This window comes from Palaemon carinicauda, chromosome 11 (genome assembly GCF_036898095.1).
Source record: "Palaemon carinicauda isolate YSFRI2023 chromosome 11, ASM3689809v2, whole genome shotgun sequence".
Lineage (NCBI taxonomy): Eukaryota > Metazoa > Arthropoda > Malacostraca > Decapoda > Palaemonidae > Palaemon > Palaemon carinicauda.
The window spans coordinates 91,232,439-91,247,229 of NC_090735.1; the positions used below are offsets into that span (position 1 = coordinate 91,232,439).

Consider the following 14,791-nt stretch of genomic DNA (forward strand, 5'->3'; position numbering starts at 1 on the left):
TCATCTACTTCAATATCAGCAGGCGAGGGATGATTTAGTTGCTCTCCAGAAGTGTGTCTACACTGAGTCGTGGTATAAATACACTGACCTAATTAACCACCAGACTAGCGTTGGGACCATGTGGCATCTCATTAAAAGGACTGTCAAGAAAAAAACCATACGTGCACTTCATCACAGTCCACAAGCATATGCCCAGGATCTCATCACTACTTGGTCAACCCAGTCACGGTCCAGTAATCTCCCTGTACAAATCCAAGAAGCACTCTCTTCCCAGAGCAATTTACGCAACCTTCGTCTGATGGCTGCATTGTTGGAATCGGACGAGGAGGACAAAGAGCTGATCACCGAGGATGAGCTGCGACGTGCTGTTATGGGAAATAAAAATTCTGCTCCTGGTGATGATGGCCTTACTTATCAAGTGCTTCGTCTTCTCCAGAAGGTTCCTGGAAATCCTCTTCTACAATTGTATAATCTTTGCTACCAACTTGGATATGTACCTGCTGCCTGGATCATTAGCACAATTATTCCTATCCCAAAGCCTGGAACTGATAAATACCGGCCTATCTCCCTCACCTCATGTTTTAGTAAAGTGTTTGAGCGTATATTACTAACCAGGCTAATGTACCGGTTACAAGAAAAACTTTCTCCCCATTTGTATGGCTTTCTTCCACAGAGGAGTACTCATCACTGTTTAGCTGAACTCTACTCCCGATTGTCCTCCAACAGTGTAGTTGCCTTCCTTGACCTCAAAAGTGCTTTTGATATAGCCAACCGGGATATAATTCTTGATCAGCTTGTCGAATTTGGTGTCAGAGGAAACCTTCTGAAGTGGATAAACGGTTATCTCAGTAACAGAAAATCGCGTGTTTTCTTCAAAGGTGCATGTAGCTCCTATGAAAATTTTGAGCTTGGCACACCTCAGGGCGGTGTATTGAGCCCATTTCTTTTTAATATACTTATGCACCGTGTACTGTCTCTCCTCCCTGCTATCCCTGGAACCACTGTAACCTGCTATGCTGATGATGTCTGCATCCACTCCACTACCCCTCGAGACCTTCAACGTGTCCTTCAAGACTTCTACAGGTCCTGTACCTCCTGTGGCCTCATACTCTCCCCAGAAAAAAGCAGAATCTTCTCTGCGCGGAATCTCCGAGACCTGCCAGTGTTCACTATGGGTGGGAATATTATACCTCACTGCACACAGTATACATATCTAGGTGCACCAGTCAGGATCACCCCTGCTATACCCGCACGACAACGAATCCACCCCATGGTGAAAAACCTTCTTGATCGACTGGAGCCTCGCTTCACTCCCATCAAGTGGCTTGCGACCAGGGCCACAGGTATATCTATCCCCGTGGCTAAAACCCTCTATATCCTCTTCCTGAGGTCAGTTGTTGACTATTTATCTCCTGCTTTAATTCAATTACCCAGACAGGCATTACAACCACTAGAACTGTTCCAAAATAGGGTAATGAGGTTTATCCTAGGTTGCCCTCCTTCCACTCGGATAGTCAACATGCAGACCGAACTCATGTTACCTCCATTAATAGAGAGAATTTATGCCAATGTAACTTTGTTTTCTGTTAAATGTCTACACTCTCCACAATTTACTCCAAACTTCTCTGCTGTCCTCAGAGCATCACTTGACGAAGATGCACCAAGACCTCAACTCCGGCCAGGGGGCCATAACCTAGTTAGGACAGTATGTGAAAATCTTCGACACCTTGATATTGCTGTACCTGAGCAAGCTGTCATCCAAGATTTGCCACCATGGCGGGTTCCTATTCCTGCTGTCACTTTCACACCAACCTCTAAAGATGCCCATACCAGTCTACAGAAACAGCTGGTTTTGGAAACAATATCCAATCTGTCAATTTCAGTTCCTGCAGGACACCACATCTACGTTGACGGCTCAGTACAGGCAGATGGAAGTGCAGCATGTGCTATGTTCTCCCAAACTTTAGAACCTCCTGAGGGTGGGTGGCATGGTCGCAGGCTGCCAAACTCATCCAGTTCCACTTATTGCGAACTTCAAGGTATATGGGATGCAGTAACTCTACTTGTTAGAAGAAATGTGAATGGATTGGTGATCTGCGACTCCAAATCTGCACTCCAGGCACTGACATCTTCTAGGCCCAGCTGTGGTCGTGTTGTGCGAGACATACTGTGTCAACTCGCTGCTGCTTACAATGCCTCGCTTGTCGTGTCCTTCATGTGGATGCCCTCCCATATTGGGCTTGCTGGGAATGACATGGTGGACAGTCTTGCTAAAGCGGCCTGCACACTGGACCTTGATGACAGAAATGATGAGCCCTCACTTCGCTGCCTTAAACATAGAATATTTTCAGCAGCTTTTGCTTGTACAGTACAGCGCAGGGATGCAGAGAGGGGCACTAGTGTTTCCATACAACATCACGATAACTTTCTGCATAGCCGTCACAAGTACCGGCGTCGTGGACTCATGGTGCGTAGGCATAATGTCGTAAGTGCCAGGATAAGGTTGGGATATTGTCCTGTGTGGCAGGTTGGACAGACACTAGATATACCACACTACACCTCATGTAAACTGTGTAACCTTGCTAATGCCAATAACCTTGAACACTACTGTCTTCATTGCCCCACTGTCAGGAATCTGTTACCTCAAGGACAAAATTTACTTCAAACCTGTCAATATTTACTCAAAGATGACTACCTAGATGTAATTTTGACTCGTCATCCACACTTTGGTGGCTGCTAAACTGTGTGCTGCAGTTGTTGTGATAATGGAATACAAACTCATATATGTTATTTTTGTGAATGATATACTGATGATTCAATGCTGTAATTTTTTTTTTTTTTTTTTTTTTTTTTTTTTTTTTTTTTTTTTTGTCATCCACACTTTGGTGGCTGCTAAACTGTCTGTTGCAGTTGTTGTGAGAATGAATACGAACTCATATATGTTATTTTTGTGAATGATATACTGATGATTCAATGCTGTATTTTTTTTTTTCCTTGTAATTTCTGATATACTGTATGTAACCTTGTTTGACGACGTTGGTCGTAATGAATTTATTAAATAATCGTAAGTGCCAGGATAAGGGTGGGATATCGTCCTGTGTGGCAGGTTGGACAGACACCAGATATACCACACTACACCTCATGTAAACTCTGTAACCTTGCTAATGCCAATAACCTTAAACACTATTGCCTTCATTGCCCTACTGTCAGGAATCTGTTACCTCAAGGACAAAAATTTATTTCAAACCTGTCAATAGTTACTCAAAGATGACCACCTAGACGTAATTTTGACTCGTCATCCACACTTTGGTGGCTGCTAAACTGTCTGTTGCAGTTGTTGTGATAATGGAGTACAAACTCATATATGTTATTATTGTAACTGATACACTGATGATTCAATGCTGTAATTTTTCTTTTTATGTTGATTTTTGATGTACTGTATGTGATTGCCAATATGTACCTTTGTTTGACGTCTTTGGGCGTAATAAATTTATTAAATATCTCTCTCTCTCTCTCTCTCTCTCTCTCTGATTATATTGTTGATATTCTTTTATTGTGTGCACGCTATTTTGAGCTTGTGTGTGTGTGTGTGTAAATCTTCCATCGGCGATTTAAAATGATGCTTGTGTTAGTGGAGGTCCTCGTTATGTAGTTAGGAATTCCATGATTTGCCTTTTCAAGGATGAAGGATGGTTTTCTATCATCATATCATCAAGTGTTTACAGTTTGTCACCTTTTGCAGTTCGTCTCTATTGATCATTTCACGGATAATATTTTGTCTTTTTCCATGTACGCATAACTGACTTTACACAGATTGACCAAACGTAGACTTGTTCATTCCCCATTATTATTATTGTCTATTTTTTCCACAAGACATCGCCATACACTGTTTGCTGTTTCTAATAGTATTATAGCTGCTGCTACATGTGATGCCTAGTAATTCTATTTATTTTACCAAAGTATCTGCTTTCTTCCTAAGGAAACCTGCATGAGTAGTTTTATCTTCTGTCCGGCGCTGTACCCTTGAGATCTGGTGTGGGAATGAGGTTGTATTTATGTACCCTTGCGTCCTACGGGTTCATGACTGGCCTCATGATTAGGGCATTACCGAAGCTATATCATCGCGCTACCTGAGACGGCAATAGAACGAACGTGTGGACACAAACGTCCTCCGAGGCGTGTGTTACTGTGTGCTTGTAAGCGAATCAGTAGTGTGTGCTAGTCTTAATATCGTCATAATCCTTGTTTTTATTATTGGCTCTTTCACTATGACCCGGTTGTTTTATAAGGCTGTATATCTGTTTTTATCCTTGATCAACAGTTATTGATAAAATTTTGTTTGGCATGTACTTGTGTACAATAGAGTATCGGCAAATCTACATGGATTGCATACAACATTCTTTAATTGCATGATTAAACTTCATTTCACAAGATATTACTTGTCCTATTTTGGACAGCGTAATCATTTTGTCACGAAAACATTTGATTCAGGGTCAGATTATTTATTTATTTTTTTTTTCTCAAAAAGTTTCGGTGTTTGCTCTGTCAGAGAGAAGAAAAAACTCGCCCAAATTTAACGTTTTGGCAAAAGTTGCCTAATTTCGATAGTTTTAGCATAGTTCATCTGTTAAATTTCAATAATTCGTAAAACTTGCTCATCAAAGAACACATTCTTGACCTAATTATGGTATGTCGTAGTTAATTGATTTACTTATAAGAACAAGGGCATTACGAACGGTCGCAATTATGCAAGCAACCATGAGCTGAGAGAGAGAGAGAGAGAGAGAGAGAGAGAGAGAGAGAGAGAGAGAGAGAGAGAGAGAGAGAGAGAGAGAGAGAGATTCTAACGTTAAAATGTTGATGCTTATTGCTGGAGAAACGAGAATTGTGGGAAGAGGGCTCTTGAAGAGAGCTCCCTCTCTCTCTCTTTCTCTCTCTCTCTCTCTGTCTTTATTATGGTCCTGGTGTGTTTGTGTGCTGATGAAGATTGGCACTTATTGAAAGCCACATCATAGTCTTCCCTCCCATTTTATTACTTCTGTCTCTCTCATATTAGATTTTGTGCCATTGCTGTTTCTCCGGGTGTGAGATCTCTTATGCATCTTTTGTGCCAACATTTCTTTATTTATTATCAATTTTATTTCCTCCAATTTCGCGATTGGATCAAACCTCTCCCATTATCTGAATGTCTTTTTATGCTTGAGGCAGCAATTTGAATTCGTTGTCGTGGCCTCTTGTCACTGCCTCGAGGGATCTTTGCCTCTTATTGCTAATAAAAATCTCTCTCTCTCTCTCTCTCTCTCTCTCTCTCTCTCTCTCTCTCTCTCTCTCCTCTCTCTCTCTCTCTCTCTCTCTCTCTCTCCAATTTTTTTCTGAGACAGTAAGGCTCTTTACTTATACTATATATATATATATATATATATATATATATATATATATATATATATATATATATATATATATATAGATATATATATATATATAGATATATATTTTATATATATATATATATATATATATATATATATATATATATATATGTATATATAGATATATATTTTATATATATATATATATATATATATATATATATATATATATATATATATATTATATATATATATATATATATATATATATATATACACATATATATATTTATATGTGTGTATATCTATGTATGTATGTATGTATGTGTGTGACATTTTACATTGACTCTTTTGGATGAATGCTATAAATCCTAGTAAATCTAAATCTAATGTATTGATATTGAAAAATACACGATCATTTCTATTCCAATAATACTGTATCAATATTTCACGACACACGGTTTGAATTCATTAGTTTTAGTGTTAAATAAGATTACGGATTATATAACGATACCCTTCGTCATTTATCTATTTCGATTATATTTATGTAAAGATTGAATTAATTTATTGAAATATCATTAATTAACTTTGAGATACTCAAAAATGTATTATCACATATATAAGATATCCGGACAATTAATTTAAGAAGTTGATGAAATTCATGAAATATTTTCAAGATAGCTGTGAAATCTGAAATCTACAGGTAAATGCAGTATGCTGTACTGTATTAGAATACACTTTGACCGTGTTCACTGAAAAAATATACGATTTAGTGTTAGTGTTCTCTCTCTCTCTCTCTCTCTCTCTCTCTCTCTCTCTCTCTCTCTCTCTCTCCTCTCTCTCTCTCTCTCTCTCTCTCTCTCTCTCTCTCTCTCTAATATTTTGGAAAACGAAACCCTATTTATTCTTTGATATAACCGCACCGATGAAGATATATTCGCTTGAACATAGATTTTAAACCATAAATCAGGGTATTTTTTCGCCACGTGTTACAAAACGTGCAATGTGTCAATCTTGGATTGGTGGTTGAAGTCTCTTTATTTACTTTAATTCTTACAAGTATTCAAGTGATAATATGATTTTGAGAGAGTATTTGTGTATGAGTGATGTATGGTAGGCTATATCTATCTGTCTATATACCAAGGCACTTCCCCCAATTTTGGGGGTTAGCCGACATCAGACAAATAAAAAAAATAAGGGGGACCTTTCCTCTCTACGCTCCTCCTAGCCTGACGAAGGACTTAAGTAATGCTAAGGTGCCACAGCCCACTCTCCCCCGTTATCCACCACAGATGAAGCTTCATAACGCTGAATCCCCTTCTGCTGCTACCTCCGCGGTCATCCAAGGCGACCAGAAGGAGCAGCAGGGCCTACTTGAACTGCGTCACAATCGCTCGCCATTCATTCCTATTTCTTGCATGCTCCCTTGCCTCTCTCACATCTATCCTCTTCCTATCACCCTAAGCTTTCTTCACTCCATCCATCCACCCAAGCCTTGCCCTTCCTTTTGTACTTCTTCCATCAACTCTCGCATTCATCACCTTCTTTAGCAGACAGCCATTTTCCATTCTCTCAATATGGCCAAACCACCTCAACACATCCATATCCACTCTAGCTGCTAAATCATTTCTTACACCCGTTCTCTTCGTTCCTAACCCTATCTATTGGAGATACACCAGCCATACTCCTCAGACACTTCATCTCAAACACATTCAATTTCTGTCTCTCCATCACTTTCATTCCCCACAATTCCGATCCATACATCACAGTTGGTACAATCACCTTCTCATACTGAACTCTCTTTACATTCATGCCTAACCCTCTATTCTTTACCACTCCCTTCACTACCCCCAACACTTTGCATTCTTTGTTCATTTACTGACGTACATCTGCTTCCACTCCACCATTTGCTGCAACAACAGACCCCAAGTACTTAAACTGATAAACTTCCTTAAGTAACTCTCCATTCAACGTGACATTCAATCTTGCACTGCCTTCCCTTCTCATACATCTCATAACCTTACTCATACCCACATTAACTCTTAACTTCCTTCTCTCACATACCCTTACAAATTATGTCACTAATCGGCAAAGCTTCTCTTCCAAGTCTGCAACCAGTTCAGTATCATCCGCAAACAACAACTGATTTACCTCCCATTCATGATCATTCTCGTCTATCAGCTTCAAGCCTCGTCCATGCACTTGAGCATTCACCTCTCTCACCACTCCATCAACATACAAGTTAAACAACCATGGTGACATCACACATCCCTGTCTCAGCCCTATTCTCACTGAAAACCAATTGCTCACTTTATTTCCTATCCTAACACATGTTTTACTACCTTTGTAGAAACTTTCCACTGCTTGCAACAACCTTCCACCAATTCCATATAACCTCATCATATTCCACATCGCTTCCCTATCAACTCTATCATACGCTTACCTTATGCTAAATATTTCTTGCATATCTGCCTAACTAAAAATCTGATTCATACAACCCCTACCTCTTCTAAAATCTACCATACACCTTTCTAACCACACTCAACAAACTAATACCCCTTGAATTACAACACTCATGCACATCTCCCTTACCCTTATATAGTGGTACAATACATGCACAAACCCAATCTACTGGTACCATTGACAACATGAAACACATTAAACAATCTCACCAACCATTCAAGTACAGTCACACCCCCTTCCTTTAATATCTCAGTTCTCACACCATCCATACCAGGTGCTTTTCCTACTCTCATTTCTTCTAGTGCTCTCCTCAACTTCCTCTCTTGTAATCTCTCTCATTCTCATCTCCCATCACTGGCACCTCAACACCTGCAACAGCCATTATATCTACCTCCCTATTATCCTCAACATTCAGTAAACTCAAAATATTCTGCCCACCTTTTCCTTGCCTCCTCTCCTTTTAACCTTCCATTTCCATCTTTCACTGTCTCTCTAAGTCTCGAACCACCCTTCCTTACTCTCTTCACTTCTTTCAAAAACATCTTTCAAAAACATCATCTTATTCTCTTCATATGAACATCCCAATCCCTGCACCTCAGGTCAGCTGCCCTCTTTGCCTCAGTTACCTTGCACTTTACTTCCACCTTTTTCTCTATATCCTTCATACTTCTCTACACTGTTACTCTTTAGCCATTCTTCAGATGTCCTCTTTTTCTCTTCCACTTTTACCGTCTCTCGTTCATTCCACCATTCACTTCCCTTCCTCATGCTGCCTCCAACAATCTTCTTACCATACACATCACTTGCAATCCCAACAAAATTTCCTTTTACTAACTTCCACTCCTCTAAATTACCAGTTTCTCTCACTTTCACTCTATCATATGCCATTTTCAACCTTTCTTGATATTCACTTTTTACCTCAGGTTTTATTAACTCTTCAACCCTTACTAGCTCCCTTTTACATACCCCTACTCAATTCCCCCACTCTTTTGCTACAACTAATTTTTTTTCCACCAAAAAATGATGAGACATACTGTTAGCCATACCCCTAAACCCGTGCAAGTCTTTCAATCTTCCAAACATTCTTCTAGTTATCAACACATAATCCATTAAAGCCCTTTCTACCACTCTTCCTTTTGCCACTCTTACCCATGTATACTTGTTTTTATCTTTCTTTTTGAAAAAGCTAGAACTTTTCACCATCTCTTGCTCAACACACATATCTACCAGTCTCTCACCACTCTCATTTTCACCTGGTACACCATTCTTCCCAATGACACCTTCTACCTCTCCAGCGCCCACTCTAGCATTTAAGCCACCCATGACAACTACATAATTCCTTCTACCCAGTCCTTCTACACACTTAGGTAATTCATTCCAGAACTCATTCCGCTCTTCTTCACTTTTCTCACAACCCGGCTCATATACGCTAACAAAAGCCCAACATTCTCTACCCAACCTAACCCTTACCCACATTAACCTAGATGGTATCTCCTTCCATTCCACTACTTTACCTGTCATCCATTCACACACCAATAAAGCCATACCCTCTCTTGCTCTTCCCCTTTTAATCCCAATCACTCTACCAGTCACTTCACCAAACATCACTTCACCCTTCCCTTTTATCTTTGTCTCACACAAAGCCAATATATCCATCCTTCTATTCCTAAACATACTTCCAATCTCGCATCTTTTACTCTTATCGTACTACAGCCTCGCATATTCAGACACCCCAAAACTAAGAGTGCGGGGAGCAGTCACTCTCCCCCTAGCTCCACCTCTTCGATTTCTCATAGGAGTATATAATACAGGAGAGGGAGTTCCCAGCCCCCTCATCCCGTCCCTATTGGTCACCTCTCAAGACACACAGGGATACGTTGGCGCTATTCTAATTGTTGTTATGCCCCCCGCAGCCAGAGGGGGCTATATATCAACTTTATATCAATCAATCTATCTTTTAAGCAGAAAGTTTTTATTTTATACCAAATATTTTATTTGATAATATTCATATGAATGATAACAATTTGTTTATTATGACGTCTATGGCCTTTGATTCATAAAAAAAAAAAAATGTTAAAACTTTTATTTTTAGTGATCTAATGTTGGTTAAAAACACATAGGCTAGTTATAAATGAATTACTGTATTGAAATTTTTTGTTTTTAGAAAAGGTTTTATTGATAATTGTGAAATATATTTTGACGTTGATTCAATCAACATATTTCTTTCTTCCAGAAATGCCGGGCATCATGGCCTTACGTAAACGAGCTACGGATGATAAACCTCTTAAAGGAGCCAAGATAGTTGTTTGTACTCATATCAACGCACAGACAGCAGTAAGTGTTGCTCTTATAATAAGCTTATGTGTTTGTGTATATATATATATATATATATATATATATATATATATATATATATATATATATATATATATATATATATATATATATATATATATATATATATATATATATATATATATATATATATATATACTGTATATATATACTGTATATATATATATACTGTATATATATACTGTATATATATATACTGTATATATATATATGTGTGTGTGTATATATATGTGTATATATATATATATATATATATATATATAATGTGTGTCGAGTTATGGTTTTTATATTTTATATTCCATGAACTCTGGTTCTTTTAAAAATATATTTGATTGTTCATTTTCAAGTTTCCCTGCTTAATTTTTAATATAAAGGTATAACATGAAAAATTATTTTAACTTAAAATATATTTACGAACTGAAACATACAAAATTAACAAACTTCATGTATAACACCAGGAACTTCTATAATAATATAAAGGTCCATTGAAGATCTTGCGCGTATAATCAGAATCAGGAAAAGTACTGTACGTGATTACAATCTGACGAAGAATCATGAGTATCTAAGGATGAAATAAGATCCAATCACCAAGAGTCTAAGGTCTAGGACCAAGAATGAAGACGACTGACCAAGGTCTAAGGAGTTCTGCAAAATATAAACATATTTTCATCTATATAACTTGATATAATATAATTAAGTTCTTGACTGCAGAAAATGCACAATGAAGTAAAACTTAATGCAAACCTTATTGTTTATGCATTATAAACTCAAGAGATGGCAGCACAGCATTCCTTGACAATATTTTATATATATACAGTATATATAACTGATTTTGAGCGAAGCAAAAAATCTGTTTTTTGGGTGAGATTGCCATATCGTCCTGATGGAAGTTCCTAAATTAGCTTCCTAAGGGATATATGTTACTACAGTGATATTCCCAGAGAATTACACCTTCAGATCCCAGAATTCTAACTCATGGAGCAAATATTCTTAAATTTTCTCTCAAGGATATCGCATAATATCAGAGGACCTATTCTTGACACGCCACATAGCAATCTGCATCCCTAATAGCGTTTACGCTTTGAGGGGAACGTAGCAGAATAGAAGGAGGGCCGTATCAAGGTTACCCCTGTTCTCGTACTACTATTGACCACCACCACAGCGCTATTCCCAAGATGGCGGACATTCCTTGTAGCATTGAGCATGGTGCTACAGATACAATACCTCAGGGAGGGATACTGTGAAGATCTTTTCTTTTAGAAAAGAATGGTGGGTCCATCAGGACAACATGGCGATCTCACCCAAAAATAGATTTTTCGCTTCGCTCAAAATCCGTTTTTTGGGCTCAAGCCATGTCGTCCTGATGGAAGCATACCAGAGCGTTAGTGTATCTGCGGATTTTCATCAGTGCCTTAACCTTGGGACAACATTTCTATGATCATTTGGACCCATCGAGACGTTGCAGCAGTGCTCTTAGCACTGGGTCTGTCTCTATTGCGAACTGGAGAGAGATCAGAGCTCCTCCCTGTTCGCATTTTGGGAATTTGACTGATTACCAGAGTCTCTTGACTGACCTTACCATCTCCTTTTACATTCCCAAAGGAAAGGAGAGTTGGTGTGACCACAGGCTTCAATGGCTTTTTTGCCATTGAAACCCTTGACCTGGAGAGAATCGAGACTTCTTGAAGTTTATCTTACATCCGCGATGTTCCGGGGACCGGATCATTTCCTTGGATGTTCATAGACCAGCCACCTTGGGTGCTGCCCACCCTGGACGAGCACCCCAGCCTCTCGTCCAGGAACATTGTTGCCTGAACCTTTCCTAGGCTTAATTATTGCGTGACTGTGTCTGCCAATTTTATGAAGATATCTAGGACTGTGTCTAGTCTGACAAGTATCTTTCCTAGGAAATACGTTACTTTGTGTAACTAGAATTCTAGATAGGAGGGGAGGGGGTGATTGACTGGAAGTTGCCAATAGACTACGAGCACCCTTTTTTGCAACTGGGTCCTTATGTTCAGAAGGATTAACATTCTGAACTCGTTGTTTTATTTGGACTTGTTGAGTGGCGACAAGTCCAGAATGACTCTGAGTTTTCTTGAGTCCTTCTCGTAGACACACAACAGCCTTCCCTGGAATTCGATGGACTATAGTTTCCTTACCACCTGTATGCTCTACAGCTCTCAGGTAAACTCCTCCTGGAGGGTTTTGGATTATAGGAGCAGTTGAGGAAATGGTGGTAGAGACATCTCCACCTCCCATCTTAATCCCATCTTGATTAGGCCATGGACCCAAGGATCGAAGGTTCAGTGATCCTAAAGGAACCTCCCTCCTACCAGAAGCATCTGTATGCTTCGACTGATCAGTAGGATTATATTTTCGACCATCTGCCTGTGGCAGCGCGGTAACTACAACTGTGGGATGTTGTTGAGCAGCCTGAAATTAATTTCCAGACCTTTCCGCCTTCCTCTTAGGTTGGGGACCCACAACCGTGGAAGACTCTCTTTTTGAAAGGATGCCCAACTTTTTCAGAAGTCCTACTTTCTCCATGGTGGCGTTCTTAATCACTTTCCTGACTATCTTGTCTGGAAAGAGGTCTTTACCCCAGATGTTGAAAGATATTAGCTTCCTTGTTTTGTGTTTTGCTGTCGCGGTAGCGAACACAAACTCCCTACATGTTCTTCTAGCCTTTATAAAGGCATAAAGGTCTTTTACTAAGGTAGCCATATTATGTATTTTAGCTAAGACCTTGAGCATATCTGGGGTATCTTGATGAGCTAAACAGAACTCTATGTAGTTTTGTATAGATAGGGAGGCTGCAAGTCTCTCCTTTGTCTCTTGTTCATCATGTAATAGAAACTCAGATAATTTAGGGAGATTTTCCTTAAATTGTCGACTGGCGACATCCGCCTCAAGTCTTCCTACTGAAAAGGTTAAATGGGCTTCTTTCCAGTTCTTCTCCTGTGTGGGAAAGGCTAGTGACAGAGGCTCACACTCCTTGAGTGTAGGACACGGTTTACCTGCCTCCACTGCCTCGGTGACATATTTAAATGCTTTCTCCGTAAAGGGGAATGAAATTGAAGCAGGAGCAAGAAAGGAAGAGTGCCTGTTACCTGGTGTGATTACCTTCGACACCGAGTAACCCGCCTTTTTTATGCTACTTGATAGGATAGCCTGTGCTTTATCATGGTCGAGAATCATAACCTCCTTTGATTCCGTTCCTTTTCTTGACCTTGGTTCATACTTCAGTCTAACGAAACAGTTAGGGAAAGCGTCAAAGCTTGGCTAAAGCTGGATTTTGTCCAAACGAAGAGCACCCATCTGCTCCGAGATGTAGAGTTTGCCGTTTAAAATCGGCATCAGCTCCGCAAACCTCCAGGGATTGGTTTTGGAGCATGTCGGAAGGTCTTGATCTATGGGTCGTTTGTATGACCCCAGGGGAGCGACAAGTAGAGCTTTACAAGGCTCTACATTGCATCTCGATTCCTACTTTTCGTCCTGTTTGCGCAAGTTTTTATTAGATTCCTCACTTGGACCCATAACTGGTTCATTCCATCTAATAGAGGGATAGAAGACGGAGATATTGATGTCGCTGGCTATAGAGGCGGTATAGACAGAGACAATTCCAACCCGACAATCTCCCCTTCTTCCCGTGGGCACTTTCTGTCCTCCTTCCCAAAGGCTATCTGGCCGTCGGGAGATGTACCTCGTGTCTGGGGTACCACTATTTCCTTACTTGCTGTTGGAAATAGTATCCTACGCATCCTGTCATTAGGCAGGTAAGGTCCTGGAGAGATTTTCTGAAAGCCTCTCACCCAGTTGCGTAGCTTGAAACGAGCTGCATCCCTAGTTTCTACCGACTTGTGATTCTTGAAACCCTTGGACAATAAAGTCCGACATACTTTGCAAGCCTGCGGGTTCCAATAATGTAGGGGTTCGGAAATAATATTGCAGGGGGCATGAAACCTGCTTGCATTATGTCTGTAAAAACACTTACTCTTAGTTTTGCAGAAGACTGCAACACATGACAACTGGTGTTCCTCCTGTAAAGAAAGGAAAACAGAATGAGAATACGATTGATTATCTCACTGATAACCAATACACCAAAAGTCGTATTTTAACAGAATAGCTTAGGATAGCAAGCTATAAAGGGATAGTAGGAGACACATAATTGTGTATCCTCTGCAAGCAAATGCTGTTACCTCCCCTCAGTATTAAATGTGAGGAGATTCCCTTATCAAAGGAACTCCAACTAAAAGGGGATTCTCACCCCCTAGGAGTAGAGAAGTGTATAATTCACTATCCCTTTTATTCTAAACACTGTGGGGTAAGGATGACTGATTTCTCAATAAGCATAATGAAGAAACACTATTCTTTCAGTATAAGAGCGGCACCAGCATAAGCTCGCACAAGGGTACCCAAGATATGTTAGAAATAACTATTGTATAATTGTACTGTAGTTTTCTATTTGCAGTATGTACTATATTGAAAATTACTGGCTACTGTATAATTATATATAGTGTGATCCAGCCAATGTGCTGCCTTTATGGCAAGCATCCGACTGCACAGTCCAGCTGGCATGATGCCAACTGGACTGGGGAAAA

At 39.6% G+C, this 14,791-nt stretch overlaps 1 protein-coding gene across 2 annotated transcripts in view; it reads left to right on the forward strand.

Annotated features, from left to right (window-relative positions):
• The window catches only part of LOC137650089 (adenosylhomocysteinase-like 1), a 119,886-nt gene that overhangs the window by 74,046 nt on the left and 31,049 nt on the right, over positions 1-14,791 (forward strand). For both annotated transcript variants that reach the window (XM_068383179.1, XM_068383180.1), the window contains one exon: positions 10,066-10,166. In XM_068383179.1, the coding sequence (XP_068239280.1) occupies positions 10,066-10,166 (101 nt within the window). The remainder of the gene's footprint in view (positions 1-10,065; positions 10,167-14,791) is intronic.